The sequence below is a fragment of the Triticum aestivum genome, chromosome 5D (genome assembly GCF_018294505.1).
Source record: "Triticum aestivum cultivar Chinese Spring chromosome 5D, IWGSC CS RefSeq v2.1, whole genome shotgun sequence".
Lineage (NCBI taxonomy): Eukaryota > Viridiplantae > Streptophyta > Magnoliopsida > Poales > Poaceae > Triticum > Triticum aestivum.
Genome location: NC_057808.1, coordinates 566,721,647 through 566,746,608, shown reverse-complemented (window position 1 = coordinate 566,746,608; position 24,962 = coordinate 566,721,647). Strand labels below are relative to the sequence as shown.

Here is a 24,962-nt window from a genome sequence, read left to right as displayed (position 1 = left end):
TTACTCTACATGTTATATATATTGTCCACTGAGCACTCGTAGTAACGGGAAATATGATTATTTTATCCTACTATATGACAAGCAGCGAGGTACCAGGCAACTTAGCTATCCGTGATGGACTCTCATGAACGCCATCATTATTTATCTCCGCGCTTTCGAGCTGTGCATTTGTCGATGTGCCTGGGAGTTGAGCTAGTATGGCAGTGGCCTGGGTCCAAAGTAATAGAAGTAGCACAAAAACATTTTTTTTTAGTGTAGGATTTTCCTTGCTCAAGCCTGCCTACTAGAATCGCCAGTTCTTGAAAGGAAAAGTGAATGAAAAACATAGGAATTGGAAAGTTTCCTATGGTACTACTTTTCATGAATTTGGTGCAAAGGAATGGATCAAAGCAAAACTGTAGGATTTGTTCCTTTAGTGTCTCCTTGAAAGAAAAACCGTAGGAATTCTAATTTCCACTTGTCCTCCTTTTCATATTCCTATTCATCAAGCACAAGACTAAGAGATCGTAGCATAATAGCATTATAACCGTACATTTTCTCGTGGTTTGACTTAATCTCACCATGCTTTTTTGCATCCTGTGATCTTCCAATTGTTGTGAATCAAACACCCAGATTGGCGGAAATCCTGTGTTTTTAAATTATCTGTTTTGCACGTGCATTCCTATCCTATTCCTGTCTATTTCCTATCCCTGCATTGTTAGAATCCTCAAATTCAAACAAGCCCTTACTCAATTACTTCTGTTACAGATGTGTCAAAGAAAACCTTGTGTGGTTTGTCCTGCTCCTGCGGCGCTGTGTTCCACCCCAGCTCAGCTGCTCCAACGATGGAAGGGTTCACCACAGCAGGGATCCGCTCTCCAGACTGTCTTTCGCCGCCTCAGATCTTCTTCCCCGCCGCCGGCAACCACGACAACTGCATTACCATCATCAACTGAGCAGATGACCTTGAGGACTACACGGGTCCGCAAGAGAGGTCGCACTCTTTCGTGTCTGCTTACATTATGCGTCGCTTAATATGATGACATGCTACATTATCGTCGTGTTCACCTATTAGACTCCGAGTCAGGTCCAAACTAATGCTGAAACTTGAGTTTTTAAATGGTTGTGGGGTACATATTGGGGCAGCAATCAGTACTATCTGTCTACTATCTGGTTAATCTCAGGTGTCTACTATGAGTTTCATGTTGGGTGCAAACAAACATTAAAGGAGCCATTATCTGTATTTTTTTACTAAAGCTATTATCTGCCTGCTATCATTGGTTTTGGGTCTATCCACAGTTTGCTACCATCACTCTGGATTTGTGCATGCACTCCTTACATAATCTCACTATGTTTTATTCCTATGCATGCCAGTTATTGTACACAATGGAACTGATCATGTAGAGCAAAAGAGACGAGCCTTGCGTGGCAATAATATTTCATGCAGACGTCGCTCCATGGTGGGCGCAAAGGCAGCCCCCCTCCACCCATTCCGGATCGTAATCAAGAGGAAGATAACTGTTCTGAGGGGGATTCAGAAGGAGAAGACCACTCCTATTTACCCCATGAGGTCTTCGCTCTAACTTGGCATGGTGATGTTGGTAATATCATGCATATGGTGCCTTGCATTGCTTACTGTATACATTAAAGATGTCATATGCTTAGTTTAGACATGCTTTGTGTCAATGCCATCTGTTTAGTTTCTTTATCGTATATGTGAATCATGCGATGCCATTTTGTTTAGCCATGCATCATATATGTGAATTTTGCAATGCCACCCTGGTTAGCCAGTCATCTTATATGTGAATTATATCATGCCATCATTTTTTTATTATGTGTTAAATTTGTCAACAATTTTAGTACATTCAATTACTCTTCCTGTGCGTCAGCCATTCGGCACGGTCATGGAAAAATCTGGAGTGGAAACAAGGTCTTCAGAGCAGACAATGCTATCTGACGAAGCGCATGTACACAAGAAAAACGGAGTACAGTAGGTGTCCCAGGTGGGCACAACCCACCTGGGCCCGCCAGGCAAGCCTACCGCGCCCTGGTGTATTGTGCCCACCAGGGGACGCTTCCTGGTAGTTTCTTTATTCCCAAAATTCTAAATTATTCAAAAACTGACAAAAAATATTTTTGCAGATTTTTCGGAGTCTGTTTAGTTACCGTACTGTGTACCTCCTTATTTGGACGATTATGGAGTGTTCCGGAAGGACTCTTTTATGTGTTCTTCCGGTGTCAAAGTTTGGATAATATTACTTTCAACATTAATGGGCGTACCTGAGATATAATGCTTTATGCGTTATCCGTTGACAACCTTCGGGTTAGTGCCTTCGAAATTATTTATTTTGATGGCTCCGGACCGGTAAACCTCCTCGATAACATAGGGGCCTTCCCATTTTGAGAGGAGTTTGCCTGCAAAGAATCTGAAACTAGAGTTGTGCAAAAGAACATATTCTCCGACTTTAAACTCACGCTTTTGGATTCTTTTGTCATGCCACCTTTTAACTTTTTTCTTTGAATAACTTTGCATTTTCATAAGCTTGGGTTCTCCATTCATCTAATGAGCTTATATCAAATATCCTCTTTACACCAGCAAGTTTGAAATCGTATTTGAGTTCTTTAACTACCCAATAAGCTTTATGTTCTAACTCAAGAGGTAAATGACAAGCTTTTCCGTAAACCATTTTGTAAGGAGACATACCCATAGGATTTTTATAAGTTGATCTATAAGCCCAAAGTGCATCGTCTAATTTCTTAGACCAATTCTTCCTGGACCTATTAATAGTCTTTTGAAAAATTAATTTTATTTCTCTATTGCTAAGCTCAACTTGACCACTAGACTGAGGATGATAGGGTGATGCAATTCTATGGTTAACATCATACTTAGCAAGCATTTTACGGAAAGCACCATGAATAAAGTGCGAACCACCATCAGTCATTAAATATCTAGGGACTCCAAACCTTGGGCAAATAACTTCCTTAAGCATTTGAATAGAGGTGTTGTGATCAGCACTACTAGTTGGAATAGCTTCTACCCATTTAGTAACGTAATCAACAACAACCAAAATATGTGTATACCCATTAGAGGAAGGAACAGGTCCCATATAATCAAATCCCCAAACATCAAATGGTTCAACAGGAAGTGAATAATTCATAAGCATTTCTTGACGCTTACCAATATTACCTATTCTTTGGCATTCATCACAAGATGAGACAAACTTACAGGCATCCTTGAAGAGAGTAGGCCAATAAAATCCAGATTGCAATACCTTGTGAGCAGTTCTATCTCCAGCATGATGCCCTCGATGAGCCTCGGAGTGACATTTCCGTAGGATTTGTCCCTGTTCATGCTCAGGTACACAACGTCTAATAATACCATCAACTCCTTCTTTATAAAGATGTTGGTCGTCCCAAAAGTAATGTCTTAAATCATAGAAGAATTTTTTCTTTTGTTGGTATGTAAAGCTAGGTGGTAAATATTTAGCAACAATGTAATTAGCATAGTCAGCATACCAAGGAGTACTATTAGCAACATTTATTGCAGCTAACTGCTCATCAGGAATACTATCATCAATAGGTAGTGGGTCATCAAGCACATTTTCAAGCCTAGACAAGTTATCAGCTACGGGGTTCTCAGCTCCTTTTCTATCAATGATATGAAGATCAAATTCTTGCAACAAGAGAACCCACGAATAAGTCTAGGTTTATCATCTTTCTTTTCCATAAGATATTTAATAGCAGCTTGATCGGTGTGAACAATCACTTTTGAATCAACAATATAAGAATTCTTTTTCAGTAGTAACATAATTTCTTTGAGCACTGTCTAGAGTTTTACTAGCATAATGAATAACATTCAATTTCTTATCCACTGTTTGTCCTAGAACAGCACCAACAGCATAATCACTAGCATCACACATAATTTCAAAAGGCAAGTTCCAATCAGGTGGTTGGCCAATAGGTGCATAAATTAAGGCTTTCTTGAGTGTTTCAAAGGCTTCTAAACAATCATCATAAAAAACAAAAGGAACATCCTTTTGCAAAAGACTAGTGAGAGGCCTAGAAATTTTAGAGAAGTCTTTAATAAATCTCCTATAGAAACCAGCATGACCTAGGAAACTACGAATACCTTTAATGTCCTTAGGACATGGCATTTTCTCAATTGCATCAACCTTAGCTTGGTCCACTTCAATACCTCTTTCAGAAATTTTATGACCCAAGACAATGCCTTCATTAACCATAAAGTGGCACTTCTCTCACTTCAAGACAAGATTTGTTTGTTCACATCTCTGCAAAACTCGCTCAAGATTGCTTAAACAAGCATCAAAAGACTTCCCATAAACAGACAAATCATCCATGAAAACCTCAACAATCTTTTCACAAAAGTTAGAGAATATAGCCATCATACATCTTCGAAAGGTAGCAGGTGCATTACATAAACCAAAAGGCATATGTCTATAAGCATAAGTTCCAAAGAGACAAGTAAAAGTAGTCTTTTCTTGATCAGGTTGAGAAACAGGTATTTGTGAAAAGCCAGAATATCCATCAAGGAAGCAAAAGTGTGTGTTCTTAGATAATCTTTCAAGCATTTGATCAATAAAAGGCAAAGGGTAATGATATTTTCTAGCAGCTTTATTTAATTTTCTGAAATAAATTACCATTCTATAGCCTGTAACAATTCTTTGTGGAATAAGTTCATTCTTATCGTTAGGAACAACAGTAATACCTCCTTTCTTAGGGACACAGAACATAACTTACCCATCTACTATCAACTATAGGATAAATTATACCTGCTTCCAGAGGTTTTAATATTTCCGTCCTTACCACCTCTTTCATTTTCAGATTTAGTCGATGTTGATGATCAACAACTGGTTTAGCATCAGGTTCCACATTAATTTTGTGCTGACATAGAGTGGGACTACTTCCCTTTAAATCATCAAGAGTATATCCAATAGCAGCTCGATGCTTCCTTAGAACTTTCAATAATCTTTCTTCTTCATGTTCTGAAAGGTTAGCACTAATAATAACAGGATATATCTTCTTTTCATCAAGATAAGCATATTTCAAAGTGTCTGGCAATTATTTTAATTCAAACACAGGATCACCCTTAGGTGGAGGAGGACCTCCTAGAGTTTCAATAGGCAAATTGTGTTTAAGTAGAGGACGTTGTTCAAAGAAAATATTATCTATTTCATTTGTTTCATGCATATGCAAATCATTTTCATGTTCTAGCAAGTATTGCTCTAAAGGATCAGTAGGTGGCACAACAATAGAAGCAAGACCAATTAATTCATCCTTACTAGGCAATTCTTTTTCATCATGGTTTCTACTAAAACTTGGAAAAATTAAACTCATGAGACTCATCACCAAAGCTAACACCCATACTTTGTTTCTGGCAATCTATCTTAGCATTAACTGTGTTCAAGAAAGGTCTACCAAAGATAATGGGACAAAAGTCATCTTGTGGGGAACCAAGAACAAGAAAATCAGTAGGGTATTTTATTTTCCCGCACAAGACTTCAACATCTCTAATAATCCCACAAGGTGATATGGTGTCTCTATTTGCAAGTTTAATAGTAACACCTATGTCTTCTAACTCTGTAGGTGCTATGTCTTCCCTAATTTCTTGATATAATTTGTAAGGAATAGCACTCACACTAGCACCCATGTCACATAAACCATGATAACAGTGATCTCCTATTTTAACTGAAATGACAGGCAGGCCAACAACTGGTCTATTTTATCCCTTTTTCGGGTTTGGCAATTCTAGCAGCTTCTACACAGAAGTAAATAACATGCCCATCCACATCTTCTTCTAAGAGATCTTTAACCATAGCAATATTAGGTTCAACTCTAATTTGTTCATCTGGTTTAGGTGTTCTAACAGAGCTTTTGTTAACCACAGTTGAAACTTTAGCATGTTCCTTTATCCTAACAGGAAAAGGAGGTTTCTCAATATAAGCAGTAGGAACAACTGGATCAACATTATAAAGTATAGTTTCTTCTTTAACTGGTATTGGTTTTTTAATTTCTTCTTTAATAGGTGGATGATATTTAAACCACTTCTCTTTAGGGAGTTCAACATGAGTAGCAAATGATTCACAAAAGGAGGATACTATCTCGGAGTCAAGTCCATATTTAGTGCTAAACTTTTGAAAAGCATCGGTATCCATAAAAGATTTAACACAATCATACTTAAGCTTAATACCTGAATCTTTACCTTCGTCGAGTTCCCAATCTTGAGAGGTTCTTTTAATGCTTTCCAAAAGATCCCACCGGAATTCAATAGTCTTCTTCATAAAAGAACCAGCACAAGAAGTATCAAGCATGGTTTGATCATTACGAGAAAGCCGAGCATACAAATTCTGGATAATAATTTCTCTTGAGAGCTCATGATTGGGGCATGAATATAACATTGACTTAAGCCTCCCCCAAGCTAGAACGATACTTTCTCCTTCACGAGGCCAAAAATTATTACTGTTTCATATTCATATTCATTTTCTAAAAAATTATTACATGCAACAAAAAATAATAATAATAAAAGTTTACTAATGGCGCACCTCTGGCTGGTGCGCCATTGCTACATAAAAAAAAGTTTACTAATGGCGCACCGATCGTGGGTGCGCCATTGCTATATAAAAAAACATTCTAATGGCGCACCGCTTCGTGGTGCGCCATTAGAATGTTTCCCCACTATAGCTAATTCCTCCCTCTCCCTCGCCAGTTCCCCTTCGTCCCTCTCCCTCGCCAAGATCCACCCGTGCCGCCGCCCCCGCGCCCCGCCGCTCCTTCGCCGCCCCGCCCCAGCACGTACATCCCCTTCCTCCCTTCCCCCATCCCCCGACCCACTGCGCCGCCTCCTCGACGCGCCGCTGCCCGCAGCCTCCTCGACGTCGGTGTTCTCCTACGGCAGCCTGCCGTTCTCCCACAGGTGATTCCTCCCCTCTCCTCCCCTCCCCCCTTCCCCCTAGGTTTTCTTGCCTCCTCCCACCATGGCTACCTCCGGCGAGCACGACGCTGCACCGACGCCGACCTAGCTCCCGGGCTCCGCCGCCCCCACCCACCCCCTCCCTCGCCTTCGCCGCACCCACCCACCCCCTCCCTCGCCTTCGCTTCCCCTCGCCCTCTCCCCCAGAGCCCAGAGAGCCTCGCCGCTGTCGCCCCGTCTCCTCCCACCTGCCGCCAGACCGCAACTGCCGCCGCAGCCATCCAAGGTTTTCTGCTTGATTTTAGTTATCAGCATACTTGTAGTTAGGGATCCCCTCCTGTTATTTTTTTGATGAGATGCTTAAGGCAGCTAGTGGGTTCTGTTGTTATCAATCTTAAGGCAGCTAGTTTCTGTAAATCTAGTCTGAAACTAGTAGAGCTCTTGGTGATTTGCAAATTCAGTTTAAATAAAAATTTGGTACATGACTACTGATCATGTATGAATGATGTTGCTACTGGATGAGCACAAGAACTACTGTTATATTGCTTGTTTTTATTTGATGATTCTTAAATTGTTTTCTGAAGATTGCTGAAGAGCACAACTTTCTGATCTTTGAAGACTGCAAATTCACTGACATTGGGAACACAGTAACTAAGCAATAGGAAGGGTGAGAGCAGAGTAAAAATAAACCACCTATTAAGTTTGTTTATTTTATATTTACTGGCATAAGATAACTAGGGCGTGATGTATGGAGGCTTGTCTACTTGCTGCTAATACAACATAATATTTGATATGAGCAGGGTGAACAACCTTCAGGTCCTGGGAATGTACTCAAGGCTACACAGTTGCTGTAAGTACTCCATTTTCTAAAGCTTATCACATAGTACTAGCATTTTCTTCCGGTGCAAAAGAAAAGGGCTGTTGTTTGTCTTTTGTATAAAATGAACTGAAAACACTTGGATACTTATTAATGTTTCCTAACACGAGTACTTCCTGTAAAGTTGATTTTATAAAGATGTGTGATCTTTGTTTCTGAGACTGAAAGTGCTTCTATCTCAAAAAAAGAAGAAGCAAAAAATTAAAAGTGCTCATTCTAGTGGCAGGCATAGCTCCTGTCACTTGTGACCATTGCTGCTGGGAGCTTGATGGCATCTTGCCGCACGCCCTTCCCTTTTAATGCAGCTCCTTAGAGATCTACACCACCTTTTATACTATTCAGAGAAATGTATAACACTTATGTACCCAAATTGTATTTGTTTTCTGTGTACCCAAATATGTACCACCTTGTATACACCACCTTGTATAGAGGTACCCAAATATGTACCCAAATTTTTTGATGGTTTTTGTTTTCTGTGTTACTGACAAAAATGCATTTTCTGAATTTTTGCTGTCCAAAACTGTATGTGCAATCTCCAGAACAATTATGCTTATGCTGAGAACTTCATGTATGTGAAAACTGCCATAGGTGATGTGTTGTGTGATTCTTCATGCTTATGTGAAAACTATATGTGCAATCTCCAAATGTAAAAAACTGTATGTGCTGTCATAGGTGTTGTGCTGCCAAAAACTGTATGTGCAATCTCCAGAACAATTATGCTTATGTGAAAACTGTATGTGCAATCTCCAAATGTATCATCATAATGTAGGTGCTGTGTTGTGTGATTCTTCATGCTGAGAACTTCAACTTTTTCAACTTGCTGCTGTATCATCATAATCTAGGACTTGTGATGCTGCTGCTGTACCCCGAGAGGCCCTTGAGTTTGCCGGAATGTCGATTAACTTCCGTTCCGGCAAATTCGGGTACTCCATATGTCCTATTTTCAGCAAAGGTCATGCTGAAATTTTCCGTGAATTTTAGCATGACTTTGCTAAAAATAGGACATATGGGGTACTTGCGACTAATGCATGGGCCGGGGTATCTTAGTACTTAATTAAGTAGGATCAACTGCCCCTTTATTCTTGCTGCATTAAACCATAGGTGGCAATAGAGCCAAGTGATTAGGCCCAACTTAGAATTCTCCTTCCCAGCTTAGCTTTTAGGGTGCCTCGGTGTCGATGAGAACCTAAATGATGTACGCTTAGGCTTTTAGGGTGCCTCGGCGTCGACAAACCCTAAATGATAAAAGCTTAGCTTTTAGGATGCCTCGGTGTCGACAAACCCTAAATGATGAGACCATGATCTTGTTCCTTGACAATAACCAACTTTTTGACCAATTTTTTTTCCTATTTAGAGCGAAACATAGCCCACAACGATGAGGCCGGCGGTTCGGGCGGCAAGCAATTCTGGGAGCTATCCCAGGAGATGGAGGAAGAACCTCACCGCTATGAGGACGCCGCCGCGGAAGACACCGATCCTGACTACACAACCCCTAGTGGCGTCGGGGATGACACCACTGATGGTACCGCCGAGGATGCCACCACTGATGATGGCGGCGCACGCACAGATGGCAGCCAACCGAAGAGGCAACGGAAGGACCGGCGCCCGAACGTGCTCGGCACCGTCAAGGAGGAATTTACTGAAGTGAACTCCGACGGGCATCCAACGGCGCCCAAACATGTAGTCAAGGGGTACTCGGTTCAGCTCGGGTGCATTCTCCGGAGCACCGTCTCGATCAACACCGAGAACCTAAGGCATAAGGACCGCGGGAATTTGCGCAGCCTCCTCTTCACGAAGCTGCACGAACGATACAAGTTCCCCGCTGAGTTTGCAAACACACGCCTCTCAGGGAATAAAGTGAATAGTGCTGCCCTCACGAGGATGAGCACGGCCCTGTCTACATGGAGAAGCACGGTGAAGGCAATGATTGAAAAAGGTGATAGTTATGAGAAGATCAAGGCGAAATATCCTTTGATGAGCGAAGATGACTACAAGGAGTTCAAGATCAAGTGCGAGAGCAGCGCAACCTCCGAATCAAGTCAGTGGGGGAAAGAAATGCGGGAGTTGAACTTAGGGGTCCACCAACTCGGTCCCGGCGGTTACAGAGTGGCGGAGCCTATATGGGACAAGGAGGACGCGGAGCGTGCCGAGCAAGGCCTACCGCCCCGCTTCGAGAAATTACGTGAAAAGCAGACCAGGAACTTTGTCAGGGCCCGGTACAAGGAGGACCCGGTAACAAAGGAGCTTACCACAGATCCGAAGAGCAGGGCGCTTGAGCTTGTTCTGGTAAGGAATACACCCCCGCGTAATTAGCTCCATATGGTTGCATTCTAATTAATGAAGCCAAATTTCTAAATGGTTCACATTCCTTCCGCAGGAGGCTGAAAGCAGTAGCGCGGGGTCGTCTCAGAGCTCCCCTTTTGACACCCCTTTAAATAGGGCGTTGAACGTAATGAAAAACAAGGATAAGCTCAGTAAGCCGTCGTCAGCTGGTCGTGTGGCCGGCAAAGGCTTGTCCACAAAATGGTCGTCATACTATACCGCTGGTGGGCGAAAGGAGAAAAAGACCAGCTCGGAAAGCCAGTCGCGCGAGGTTCAAGAACTCAAGGCACAAGTGGCGCGGATTCCGGAGATTGTCCAAGAGCAAGTGCAACAACAACTGGGAACGACGCTCACCGCCATTGTGCCTACCTTGATTCAGGGGCTGACGATGTGGATTGCGGGCGGCCAACAGGGGCCTCCCCCGGTTCCCAGCTTCACGGCCAGCAACTCGCACAACGCGCAGGCGGCGCCATTGGTGTCTCCGGCGGAGGCGGTATTCGTGTCTCCGGCGCCGGCACGGGCATTGGACCTTAATGCACCCGGGTGTACGCCGGCCGGCACCTCGCCAGCAAGCGGCCCCTCCGTCAGGTGCACGCGCACGCCCGCCGTTGGCGGTGCCTCGACATTAGCCGAGCTCGACGGCATCACGGTAACTAAGCCTCTCGGCCGATGACTTCATCTCCTTGCCTTTGACTGGGCATGCCTGACGCCCTACATGTTTTCGCAGGGCGCCACTGATGTTCCTTGCACTCTCCTGCACTTCGTGGGCGGCGAGTTGGTTGATGTCGCCAAGGGCAAAATCGTTCAACAGGGCAACCGCGTGTTCCACGGTAATCCGATGCCACCCACCTTGTGTAGGGTTGAACTGGTTCGGGTGCTGCCAGGCTGCGACGAGTTGTTACCTCCGATTCGACCCGCTGGGGCCGACGAAGATGATGTGATGACCCTCAGCGCCTGTGTAAGCTGGCCCCTGCTTTGGCTGAAGAGCCAGATTCGTTTGGGGGCGGGGGACACCACCCCACAGACAAGACCGCCAGTCGTGCCAGCGCCAAGCCATGGCAAGAACGCCGCAACGCTACCAGACATGCCGGACATCCCTATGGCACAGGATCCGGACATGCATATGGCACAGGATCCGGACGACGACGACGACGACGGCGGTACATTTTCCAACGTCGATAAGTACTTTGCCAAACATGGGTACGGTGACGAGTTCTGCGGGCCTCCTTCTCAAGAACCCAACCCTGAAAAAGACGACCACGATCTAGCTGGTACGGCGGAGAAACCCAATTGCAACAGGCGTCGTCTGGCGTTCAGTTCTCAGGAGACGCCTCCAGCTGCCGCCTTCACCGAGCCTCAGATAGCTGAGGTGCCAAATATTATCAGCCCCAACACGCTCAAGAAGGCGGTCTGTGAGCAGAACTCGATCCCATTATAGCAGATCAGGAAGAAGGGACGGAAACGAAAGACTAACAAGGGCGCCAGTGCGAGCCAGCCGGCACCGAGTACGATCCGTGCTCAGGACGGGCCACCTTCACCTAAGGATATCTCGAGGAGGGTGCATGTGGCGGGTAGGCCGATGCTACCGACAAATATGCTCAATGCTGCAACCGGTGCTATGCGGAGTCTCCATGACAGTGTTCTTCCTTTGGAGAAGCGGCGTCTCAGAGAGAATGATGTGGCATACCCGGTTTTCGTGGCCAAGGTGCCAGAGGGCAAGGGCTTTGTGGATAGCGCCGTCGGGGGTACGATCGTCCTGCGGTTTGATGACATCATTGCTATGCTTAACCTTCATCCGCTGCACTACACCTTCGTTCGGCTGTTCTCGCTGAGTATGGAGATGCGGATCATTAGAGACAAGACCCCGTACATTGTGATAGTCGACCCCTTCTACATGCGTGCCAAGATCTTGGGCAGCGCTGGGGACCGGCAAGTCGTGATTTCACACCTCGAAGGCGTCATTCTGGCAAACCCAGATAAGGATAACTTCCTCGTGCCTTACTTTCCCTAGTAAGTCATCTCCTAACCGCCCCGTAACATATGATTTCTTAGATTTCGATCGTTCTTTTTTTTCTAACATTTTGTGTTCTGTGCAGTGACACACATTGCACACTCATCCTCTTAAGCCCGAAATATTCCATGGCCACATATTTTGACCCTGACCGTGACTCCAAGATAGACTACACAAATATCAAGAAAATTCTTGATGATGCTCTCCCCGGCTACGCCGGATCTGGAGGCACCTTTAAGAGGCCATCTCGTAGGTACGGCAGGCACGTGTTCACCCACAATACGACGTTCCCCTGCGTCAAGCAGCCACCTGGCGGTCAGAAGGATGCCTACTACGCCCTTCATCACATGCGGGCGATCGTACGGGACCATAATCACCTTCTGCTACCAAATAATCTCAAAGATTGGGCCGCAAGCTTGGCGGCAATCCAGGACGCGGACATCCGACAAGAATTCTTTCGCATCCTGTCGGAGTTTGCAGAAATCATCCATCAAGATGTCCTTCGTACCTCGGGGCAGTTCTACCTCAAATTTCAACCGTCCAACAGCGAGATAGACACAACGCTACAAATGCAGGCTGACAACGCCTGCGACTTCATGACCATCACGACAGACGGCGGCTTCATCCACGCTCCGGTCCCATGAGTCGAGTCGAAAGTAGTGATGCTATGTGTAGTTCTGAAACATTGATTAGCTCTTGTTGTAATTAAACTTTAATGAACTTGTATGTCTCTTTGGTTTGGACAGTCGTTCAACTTAGATGTAATCAATGCTATTTATTAGTAGGACCATGAATCGTGCTATTAATGTCTTGCTTTTCTCTTTCGATCCTTTTGTTGCATACTTATATATTGCTTATGTATTGTCTGTTGTTTGGCTTGTGCATAGAGATGCCGTCGTATGTCGTGTACAAGGGTAAGGTTCCCGGAGTCTACGACGACTGGGAGGAGTGTCGGAGACAGGTTCACCGTTTCAGCGGTAACAGTTACAAAGGGTACACCACTAGGGCGGAGGCGGAATCTAGATACGCGCGCTATCTAGCGGGAGAGAGGAGGGAGCGTTGGAGGAACCGGATGAAGACCAGTTTCATCGCGATGATGCTCATCGTGATGACCGTAGCTCTCTTCTATGTGATGGTAGTTTAGATGATCGATATCGACTTCTAATGTGAACACAAACTCGCTACTCGCGGTCTCGAGACTTGTAATGTTCTATCTTTGTTCGGTCTTTTGAATTCGGAGACTAATATGATGAATTGTATTCGGAGACTAATCTTCTATTGTATTCGATGAATCTGCTGTTGCTGTGCGGTGCTGCTTATATTCTGTCCAATAATATATTTTGTAATCTGTGCAAAAATCAGAAAGAAAAAATAATAATCCCTAATATACATACTAATGGCGCATCACACCGCAGTGCGCCATTAGTATGCCAAAGGATACTAATGGCGCATCACCACGCAGTGCGCCATTAGTATGCCAAAGGATACTAATGGCGCATCATCACGCGGTGCGCCATTAGTATGGCTAGGCACATGGGTAAATATGGCCCCCTGGGAGGCTTACTAATGGCGCACTGCTGGTGCGCCATTAGTATACCAGATACTAATGGCGCACTACTGGTGCGCCATTAGTAAAATGGCGCACCAGTAGTGCGCCATTAGTAGGCAAAACTGATGCGCCACTAGTAAGCCTTTTTCTAGTAGTGGTGGGTGGACCGGTGCTTAGGTGTTGTTCTTACTTGAACAAACCTCCTACTTATGATTAACCCTCCCGCAAGCATCCACAACTACGAGAAAAATATTAAGAATAAATTCTAACCATAGCATTAAATTCTAGGATCCAATCGGTCCCTCACGGAATAGTGCATAAACTGAGGTTTAAGTTTCTGTCACTCTCGCAACCCACCATCTATTTACTACTCCACAATGCATTCCCTTAGGCCCAAATATGGTGAAGTGTCATGTAGTCGATGTTCACATGACACCACTAAGGGAATCACAACATACATACTATCAAAATATCGAGCACATATCAAGTTCACATGATTACTTGCAACATGATTTATCCCGTGACCTCAAGAACAAAGGTAACTACTCACAAACAACAAACATGCTCATGATAAGAGGGGTATTAATATGCATTATTGTAACATCCCAAATTTTCAATTTGGAATGTTATACATAAATCATTCATGCATATCATGTTTTATTGCATTTCGATTTGCGATCCTCGAAATTCTAAGCAACTCAAGGACCCACGGAGAGAGTTGGGGATTTCACGATTTTTCATATTTGAGTTTTATCAAATATCGAAACGAGGATCATTTGTTTAATTATTTTTCTCTTCGAAAATATTTCATATTTAAAGTATATGAGAGGGGATAATATGACTTCTCCGAAAATAATGAAATATTGGAGGAAAAATATTAAAAACAAATATTTTATTTTATTTGGGATTTTATTGCTATTTTATTTGCATAGGAAAAATATGCGTTTCTCAAAATTGCATTTTAGGCCCAAATAAATGTTCATCATGTCCGGCTTATTGTTAGAGGACGGGGAAAATTTATTTCGGAATTTTTGGACTCCGTTTAGTATTTCTTTTCGTTCTTTTTCTACACGTCGGAATTGTTTAAAAAAAAGTCAAACCGACTTCGGGCCGTACCCAGCCAGGAGACCTCGGGCCGGCCCTTTAAAAGCCGTCACCCCGGTGCCCCGCAGCCCACCAGCCGCCCCTGCCCGATACCCTAACCCTAAGCCGCCGCCGCCGCCGCCGACGCCACCCATCGCCGCCGACGCCGCCGCCGCTCCCGCCGCCGCCGCCCCGCCGCCGACCGCCCCGAGCGGACCTCGCCGGAGGTAACCGGCGCCACCGCCGGTTTTCTGGAGAAAATTGATTCGTTTTTTAAGAAAACCCCGGTTTTTTTAGATCGGTTCGTCGGTTTTTCTCGGTTTAGTTTATTTAGCGGACGTTCGTCCGTATGTTCGTTTTAACGAACGGTTTTCGCCCGTTAGCCGCAGACAGCAAATGTTCGTTCGTTAGCCTGTTCGTCAGTTTTTCTTTTCTCGGGTTTTTCGCGATTATTTTTGATTGTGATTTCTGATCCGATTTTTGTTTTAGTATAACTTTTCGCTCGTTTATCGGAATCAGGCGATTCAAGCGCCTAGAGTTTCGTCTCGAAACCCTCTTTCTGTTTAAGCAACTCAAACCAGTTTTTGCTATTGTAAAATTTGACTTTAGTCCAGATTAGTAAACAGATCTTGTTTCTTTCGCAGTTTGAGTTTCGTTGCTTCGTTCGATTTGATTCTTTTTACAAACCGGAGTTCTTAAGTTGAAATTTCTGGTTAGCTCTCTTATTTGAGTTTTACCTGTGCATATTTGCTTGATTGCTTATGTATGTTATTGTTTGTTTGCAATAGAGTACCCGGAGTGCGAAGCGTGCTACTACGAGTCTCTAGGTTTCAAGGATCGCCAGCAAGGCAAGTAACACTTTGATCATACCTCTTTACTACCCAGTTTTATTGCATTAGATCAATCCTCAAACAATTGCATGGTTAGGATCTGTTTAATATGTGGGTCTTGGGAAGTAGATGAGGTAGTACCTATTGCCCTGTTTATTATCAAACCTTTGGGAGTTACTTCTACGTTGCTTATATTGCTATGCTATGCTCGTAGACGTGGATTGGGTTTGAGTGTATTTCCATGACAGTTGTGAGATTGTTAATTAATGGTTCAACTTAAGGTGGCTACTTTAATTCACATCTGGGTGGATTGAGGCACCTGGAGAACCCAGTGTTGCCTGTATTTTTGGAAATCCCGGGGTTCCGTGTGATTTACCTATGGACCGCCACCCAGACTCAAAGGGATCATGAGATTATTCATGCTAGAAACTTTCGTGTGAAGCCACAAGCTATTATGGGCTCTAGCATAGCTGAGTAAGTTGCAAGACCTCTTTCAGTGGTGGGCTAGCAGATGTAGGGGAAAGTAGGTGTAACTGTCCACCAGGAGTAAAGAGTTATTGTTTCTGAAAGACTGTGTCTCGGTCATCCGTTTCTCAAACACCATGTAGTGCGAGAAATCAAATGGAGGAGATCGGTTCTTGTGGGGAAAAGTGCGCAAACCTCTACAGAGTGTATAAACTAATCATGGTTAGCCGTGTCCCCGGTTATGGACATCTTGAGTATCTAGTTCTTGGATTATCATGTGGATCTCATCATGTTACTTAATTTAATTTGATTGGGTTTAGTCACGTTCTTAATTTGGATTGAGTTGGAGGAACCTTCTCAATGTTTAACAACCACCATGATACTTAAATAAAATTTATTCCTTTGTTGTAGGGAAAAATTGGTTTTTCGCAAAACTGTAACCATAGAGCTTTCCACCAGCCAAATATGCATGTAGTGATAGCATTATTCTGTTCATTACTCTCTATGCGTTACATTGCCAGCATATTCCATGTGCTGACCTGTTTTCAGGCTGCAACGTTCATGTTGCAGACTTTTCAGACAACGAGTAAGATGCCATAGGTCGTGGTCTTATACTCAGTGATGCCGTTGGAGTTGATGGACTCACTTTATCTTCCAAGCCTTCCGCTGTTATCGTATTTAGATGGCCTTAAGCCAAATTTATTGTAATAAGTTCTCGCTTGAGACTATTCGATGTAATAAGTGTGTGATTGCTACTCTGTTATAAAACCTTCAAGTACTGTGCGTGTCAGCATTGCCGATCCAGGGATGACACTGATGCACAGAGATCGGACTGTTTGAGGTCTGGTCGCTACAATAATGGATCTGAACATATAATCTTCCACCAAATAAACCATATAGTAATCAACTACAAGATGTAATCAACACTACTAGTCACCCCCTAGCAACAATCTATAGTTCCGGTAACAAGATTGAATACAAGAGATGAACTAGGGTTTGAGATGAGATGGTGCTGGTGAAGATGTTGATGGAGATTTCCCTCCCCAAGATGGGAGAGTTGTTGGTGATTATGACGACGATGATTTCCTGCTCCGGGAGGAAAGTTCCCCCGACAGAAACGCTCCGCCGGAGGGCAAAAGTCCTCCTGCCCAAGTTTCGCCTCGAGACGGCGGCGCTTCGTCCCGAAAGCCTCTCTCTTATTTTTTCTAGGTCAAAATCACTTATATACCAGAAGATGGGCACCGGAGGTGGGCCGAGGAGGCCACAACCCACCAGGGCGCGCCAGGGGGGCCTGGCGCGCCCAGGTGGGTTGTGCCCACCTGGTGGCCCCCCTCTGGTGTTTATTGGCTCCAATATTTCTTAAATATTCCATAAAAAATCCTCGTGGAGTTTCAGCTCATTTGGAGTTGTGTAGAATAGCCGGCCTGACGTAGCTTTTCCAGGTCCAGATTTCCAGCTGCCGGAATTCTCCCTCTTGGTGTGTTCCTTGCAAATTATGAGAGAAAAGGCATCAGAATTACTCCAAAAAGCATTATTATGGATAAAAACATTATAAATAACAGTAAGAGAACATGATGCAAAATGGACGTATCAAAGTCCTAGTAGGATTCCCCTCTCCTGGCGCGCCCTAGGAGGGCCGGCCGGCCTCCCCTCCCCTCCTTTATATACGAGGGCAGGGGGACACCCTAGAACACACAAGTTTCTCTTAACCGTGTGCGGTGCCCCCCTCCACAGTTACACACCTCGGTCATAATGTCGTAGTGCTTAGGCGAAGCCCTGCGCCGGTAACTTCATCATCACCGTCGCCACGTCGTCATGCTGACGGAACTTTCCCTCGGCCTCAACTGGATCAATAGTTCGAGGTACATCATCGAGCTGAACGTGTGCTGATCGAGGAGGTGCCGTACGTACGGTACTTGGATCGGTTGGATCGCGAAGACGTTCGACTACATCAACCGCGTTACTAAACGCTTCCGCTTTTGGTCTACAAGGGTACGTAGACACACTCTCCCCGCTCGTTGCTATGCATCTCCTAGATAGATCTTGCGTGATCGTAGGTAAATTTTTGAAATACTGCGTTCCCCAACAACTGTCATGTCCCCCTTCTTCTTCAGGTTTGCCGATTTGTCCCCCTTCTCCTTCTCTGCTGGGATCGCAGCCTTCTCCCCCTTCTCGTTCTTCTCCGGGGACGTCGCCATCTCCCCCTTATCCTTCTCCCCCTTCTCCTTCTTCTTCTTCTTCTGGATCACTGCCTTCTCCCCCTTCTCCTTCTTCTCAGGGGACGCCGCCATCTCCTCCTTCTCCTTTTTGGCAGCAGCCTTTCCTCCCTTCTCCTTCTTCTTCGGGGTCACCGGCTTCTCGCCCTTCTTCTTCCTCGGGGTCGCCACCTTCTCCTCCTTCTTCATCAGGGTCTCTGCCTTCTCCCCCTTGTCATTTTTCTTCGGGGTCACCACATTCTCTTTCTCCCCTTCCCCTGCTTCTCCGGGGTTGCTCCCTTCTCCTTCTTGTCCATCTTGCTCTTCCCAGGCTTCGGAGTAGATCCCTCACCGGAGTCGGCGGGGGCGGGGACCTTCTTAGGCCTCCTGAGCCCGCGCTTGGAGCCGGGGCTTGCGGCGGCGGCGGGGACGAGGCCCTTCTTAGGTCTACCGGGCCCGTGCTTGGCAGTGAAGATGAGAACGCTCTTCTTGCCCTCGGCGGGAGAGGAAGGAGCGGGCCTCACCCCTACGCGCTTCTTCCCGGTCATGCCTCTCTCCTCTCCGGCCGGCCACCACCTCCGCCTCAAGCTCTAGAACGCGACCGCTGTGGAGTTAAAAAAAATTAGGCACCGCGGAGGCTCGTGGAAACAAATGGGAAACGGAGAAATGCTTTTCCGTCGAGTTTTATTTCACACGATTACGGCTGTTTTCAAACTTCCACGTCTCGAATGGAAACTATTTCAAAGATTTTTGACATGGATTTGTGTGTACTTATCTACACGAGTTTGATTGGCCGAAGTCAAAAACCCATACAAAGGTGCGATAAATAATTGAAAGGGAAACAATTGTATCCGACTGGCCTGCCGAAAGTTTCGCCGGCCATGCAGGCGTCATCAGATGCATGCGAATCGAGCAGCTCACACGTGTCCCCAACCACCGCGCACACCACGTGTCCCAATGAAGCGGCAAAAGCGGGGCAAGGAACCAAGCATGCTTGGCATCCTCGGGGAAGTTCAGCTTATCCGGTTTCCGGTCATACATGGAAGCCACCGCGTCATACGCCCGCACGACGAGCTCGGTGGTATCGAACGTGCCAAGCCACAGCCGATCACCATAGCAGGTGATCTCAGCGGCGTAGCGACCCGACTCCCGGCGTCGAACACCACAAAACCCGGTCGTGAGGTGCGGCGCCATCCACCTACACGAGTGTCATCCGACAACGGTCTCAGTATCAACTTTATTTTTGCAAAGTTGAAAAACGAAGAATAGACAACAACTCTTCATGTGGGCTAACTTTCATTCCGTCGATGCTCCCTCCAACAACTCTCACTTCTCGTGGTGGTATATATGTATGGTGGGGCACTCCTTGCCTGTTTTATTTTTTGACTGTAGGTGACGGTCGTTACTCCCATCACTTGCTGCATTACCAAGCTCTGACAGGAAGAGATGAGGAGCAACGACCACCTACGACGACAGCCGGTATCTTTCGTCTCATAACATCTCTCATCTCTCATTGTTATTCCGACCGTCGGTGATGGTCGGTCTTTCCGTTCTCCCATTGTTTTACCAATGTCTCGGAGGAGGAGGACGAGAAAGACCGACCACTACGAACAACCGGTATCCTTCCTTCAAGAGCATCTCATCTCTTTCGAAAGGAAGCACCATCAGAATGAAAGTCAACACACACATACCTAATAGCGATGCTTACCCAAAACAAGTACAATCTAGAGGCATGAACTAAGCACAACCATTTGAACTATATAAACTAAAAGTTACCTAAAGCGATACCTATGAGGATAAGAGAGCAAACAAATTTCAACGCATCGATAGACCTTATCCTATATAAACAAAACTTTCTAAAAACAACAACACCCTATAAAAAAACACAACATCAAGCAGTGGGTCATATATTTGAAAACATCCGATGTAATAGTCAGTCCAGGAAAGTAAGAGATAGGTGCAGTTGACAGAGAAATACTTTCTTTCCTTTGCTACAAGCAGAGATACAGACAATCAGGTTAGAAATACTTTCCTTTTTTTGGAGGGCTAACAAGGCAATTATGAGGAATTAAAAAAATACACCTTACATTTTAGAATTTTATCAAAAAACAAATACACCTTATAGAAAGAAACGAAGAGAGTACAAGGCAACATGTGTTTGTTTTTTCTTGTAGTGATTTCTATCCAATTTTTCCTGTAGGTTTGACCTTTTGGGACGAAGCTAATTAATCAGACGGTAAAAAAAAGGCTCAAATTTGAGCCGGCCGGCGCCTAGTACTGGCCTAGACGAATTCACTCATTTGAACGCGTCTTAGGAGATTTCGAGGAGGCAGCGTGCGTAACGGGGAAGACCCGGCGCCATGTCTGGAACGGGTTGTCATCAAGTCTACGAACCTAGCTGGCTTCTTCTAACCTCTACTTAAGCAGAGAGCAGCCTACGGATGGTGGTACCAAATTAGTAGTCTCCTCTGTGAGCAGAGCACCACCCTAGCTAGCAGTAGCAGCACCAGCATGGCCCATCCGTTACCTTCTCCCATCAAGCTGCTACTCTCCATTTCTCTCCTTGTGATCACGAGCGTGGCTGCTGCTTCCAGCAACGACGACTCCGACCTCTCAGCTCTTGTGGCCTTCAAGGCCAGGCTCTCCGATCCGCTTGGCCTCCTGTCTAGGAACTGGACAACCGGCACGTCCTTCTGCTCTTGGGTTGGCGTCTCCTGCAGCCGCCGCCATCGGCAGCGCGTCACCGCTCTTGTGTTGGCAGACGTTCCTCTCCAAGGAGAGATCGCTCCTCATCTCGGTAACCTCTCTTTCCTCGCCGTCCTCACTCTTTCAAACACAGAAATCACGGGCACCATCCCATCCGATATAGGACGGCTACGTCGCCTCATCGCTCTTGATCTTAGCTCCAACCGCCTCTCAGGCGCCATCCCCCGTGCCCTAGGAAACCTCACAAAGCTTCAACGCCTTTCTCTACGCCGAAATGGTCTCTCCGGACATATCCCGGATCAACTCCTCCAGAACATGAACAGCCTGAGGAGGATTCATCTCGGGGTGAACCGGTTAAGTGGCCTCATACCAGACCAGTTCTTCAACAACACGCCTTTACTAACTCATCTTGACTTCCAAAACAACAGTCTGTCTGGGTCAATACCACATGGTATTGCCACATGTGCCATGCTTGAATGGGTCAACTTTGAATATAACCAGCTGTCCGGACTAGTACCTCCAACCATATTCAACAAGTCTAGGCTTGACACTCTTGTCCTCTCATCTAACCACTTCACAGGAACAATCCCTGGCAATGAAAGCTTCAAGTTGCCCATGTTAACTGTCTTCTTCATTGGTCTCAACAGTTTCACAGGTCAATTTCCCTCAAGCCTTGTATCCTGCAAGTTACTTGTGCAACTTTCTCTAGCAGGAAACTCCTTTGTGGACAATGTCCCAGAATGGCTCGCTCAACTATCACGACTCACTTACCTTACTATAGGTGGCAACGACCATGTTAGCGGGTCAATTCCAGGTGTGCTCAGAAATCTCACTCTTCTCCGTGTTCTTGACATCTCATTCTGCAACCTAAGCGGAAATATTCCAGCCGAGCTAGGGGAAATGAGTCAGCTCACAGATTTAAGTCTTACATCAAACAAACTAACAGGTCCGTTTCCAGCTAATTTTGGCAACCTATCCCAACTAACTAGTCTGCTAGTTGATTCGAACCAATTAACTGGATCTTTGCCCGAAACTATTGGGAACCTCAGGTACCTTAACCGTCTCCATATTGGAATGAATCAGCTCAACGGGACCCTTGAGTTCTTGGCCACTATGTCAAACTGTAGACAACTCCAATTGCTTGCCATGTTTTATTGCTCCTTCACTGGAAACATTCCTGCATATATTGGTAACCTCTCCACACAATTGACATACCTCAGTGCAGCCGGGAATCATTTAACCGGGGGTCTTCCAGCGACACTATCAAATCTAAGTGGTCTTAGTGTAATGTCCTTTGCAGACAACCAATTAAGCGGCATAATCCCAGCACACATTGCATTATTGGAGAATCTTGAGCAGCTAAACCTTTCTAGTAACAAGCTGTTTGGCCCAATCCCGTTACAGATTGGTGCCTTGACAAGATTGCACAGGCTATCCCTCCAGGGCAATGAATTATCTGGCGCCATTCCGGATGGCATCGGTAACCTAAGTAACCTAGAATATATGTCGCTTGCAGATAATCATCTCTCCTCGGCAATACCTAAAAGATTGTTTCATCTTAGTAACCTTCGTGTGCTAGATCTATCTCACAACTCCTTTACAAGTGCACTGCCCTCTAATCTTGATTCCATGAAGCAAATATACATGCTAGATATATCAGCCAACAGCTTGGTTGGTAGTATTCCAACTTCATATGGGAATCTCGGACTATTAAGCTTCCTGAACCTATCACACAACACACTCACAGGTTCAATCGATGGTTCGTTCAAGGAGTCAATCGTCCTAACACAGTTGGACCTGTCTTGTAACAACCTTTCTGGTACCATTCCAAAGTATTTAGCCAACTTTACTTTACTGACTAGCTTGAACCTTTCTTTCAACGAGTTCCGAGGTGAGATACCAAGTGGAGGTATTTTCTTAAACACCAGTGCACAATTGTCTTTGATGGGAAATGCTGGGCTGTGTGGTGCCTCACGTCTAGGATTTTTGCCTTGCCTAGACACTTCCTACAAAACCAAGAGACACCTGCTAAGGATTGTTCTCCCAGCTATCTTGGTAGCTGTAGGAGCTATAGCAATTCTCATATATCTAATGATCATGAAGAAAAATAAAAAGCAGCTACAAGTTACGACTTCCATTGGCATGGATAATATTATCAGTCATAGACAAGTTTCCTATCTCGATATTGCTCGTGCCACTGAAAATTTCAGCGAGGACAACCTACTTGGAGTTGGAAGCTTTGGAAAAGTTTTCAGGGGCAAATTACAAGATGGTTTGGAGGTTGCGATAAAAGTGCTCAACATGCAAGTCGAGCAGGCTGTGACGAGCTTTGATGCTGAATGTCAAGTGCTAAGGATGGCTCGGCACCGCAACTTGATACAGATATTAAGTACTTGCTCCAACTTTGAATTCAGAGCAGTACTACTTCAGTACATGCCCAAAGGTAACTTGGATGTACATTTGCACTCTGAAAATGGAGAATCGATAGGATTTATGAGGAGATTGGATATTATGCTTGGTGTATCGAAAGCAATGGAGTATCTGCACCACCATCACCATCAAGTTGTGTTGCACTGCGACCTCAAACCTAGAAACGTGCTATTCGATGATGATATGGTGGCGCATGTTGCGGACTTCGGCATTGCAAGATTACTTGTTGGAGATGACAACTCCTTGGTTTCAGCGAGTATGCCAGGGACCATTGGATACATGGCACCAGGTACTTGCATCAACAACTCTTTGAACACCTAGTTTGGCAAGTTATGTATTGTTAGTTTCTATCATAACAAATATTTTTCGTTCTTCAACAGAATACGCATTCATGGGGAAGGCATCACGAAAGAGCGATGTGTTTAGCTTTGGAATAATGCTGCTTGAAGTCTTCACAGGGAGAAGACCCACAGATGCCATGTTTGGGGGAGAATTGAGCATTAGGCAATGGGTTTGGCAAGCGTTTTCAGCAGACCTTACTGGCATTTTGGACGTTAAGATAGCTCAAGCTGAGGAAAGAAATTTTTGCTTAAATCACCAGAGCAGCACTTCATTGGTGTGCAGGAGCAGCGACTTGCTTGTGCCAATATTCGAACTGGGTCTGATGTGTTCGAGCGAATCACCTGACCAGAGGCCAAGCATGACAGACGTGGTTGTAAGGCTCGAGAACATCTTGAAGAGTTACTCTGCTACCATGCCGTCAGTGGAACTGGCTCAATGTTAGTTAGTTCTTTGTTTGGGTTTCATAACAGTGTTTTTTTTACTTGATTTCATAACAGTGTTGTGTTAGAATGCATGGTATGCATGTGGGCATAGGAGGAGATTGTATCGTGACTGTGCTTCTCGGTAGCTGTACGCGCCGTACCCTCGGTACTATAGGGAGTGGATTTTCTACCATGCACGGGAGATATTGTGTATGTATGAGATGTTCATAAAACCAAAATTTTCGAGTCAAATTCACCAAATGATACCACTTTACGTTTTGAGGACAGAAAACCACCAGAAATTTTCAAGGTTTTTGCGAAAAACACTGATCACGAATTGACACTCAAACTGACAAGGGGGACCCACCCAGGTGGTGACATGGCACGACACCTAACGGCGCTATACCAAAACCCTCGTCATCAGTTTTGTTCCTTTTTCTCGTTGTCGTGTTCTCGCATCCCCGTGATGTAGTCTGGCCAGACGATGACGGGTGCCGTCACACCGAAAGCGCCCTAAGAATATCTCTCCATCATCGGAGGAGCAAATCCTACTCTCGAGATATCTAGTCCCTTGTCAAACTTTCCGATGAACCTGTAAGTTCACTAGTGCAGAACCGGGCTATAGCACCGGTTCGTAAGGCCCTTAAGTGTCGGTTCTGTAACCGGCACTAAAGGGTGGGGACTAAAGGCCCCCCCCTCTTTAGTATCGATTCTGCAAGAACTGCCGCTAAAGGGCCACCACGTGGCACGTGCCAGCGCCGGGGGCGGGGAGCCCTTTAGTACTGGTTGGTAACACCAACCGGTACTGAAAGGTTTGGGGGGT

At 45.2% G+C, this 24,962-nt stretch overlaps 1 protein-coding gene across 1 annotated transcript; it reads left to right on the top strand.

The window, feature by feature from the left end:
- The first annotated feature begins 20,720 nt into the window (after positions 1-20,720).
- LOC123126293 (receptor kinase-like protein Xa21) lies at positions 20,721-24,260 on the top strand. The gene is made up of 2 exons (XM_044546658.1): positions 20,721-23,664; positions 23,756-24,260. The coding sequence occupies exons 1-2, from the start codon at positions 20,751-20,753 to the stop codon at positions 24,157-24,159; spliced, it is 3,318 nt and encodes a 1,105-aa protein (XP_044402593.1). The 5' UTR covers positions 20,721-20,750; the 3' UTR covers positions 24,160-24,260.
- Positions 24,261-24,962: the final 702 nt, after the last annotated feature.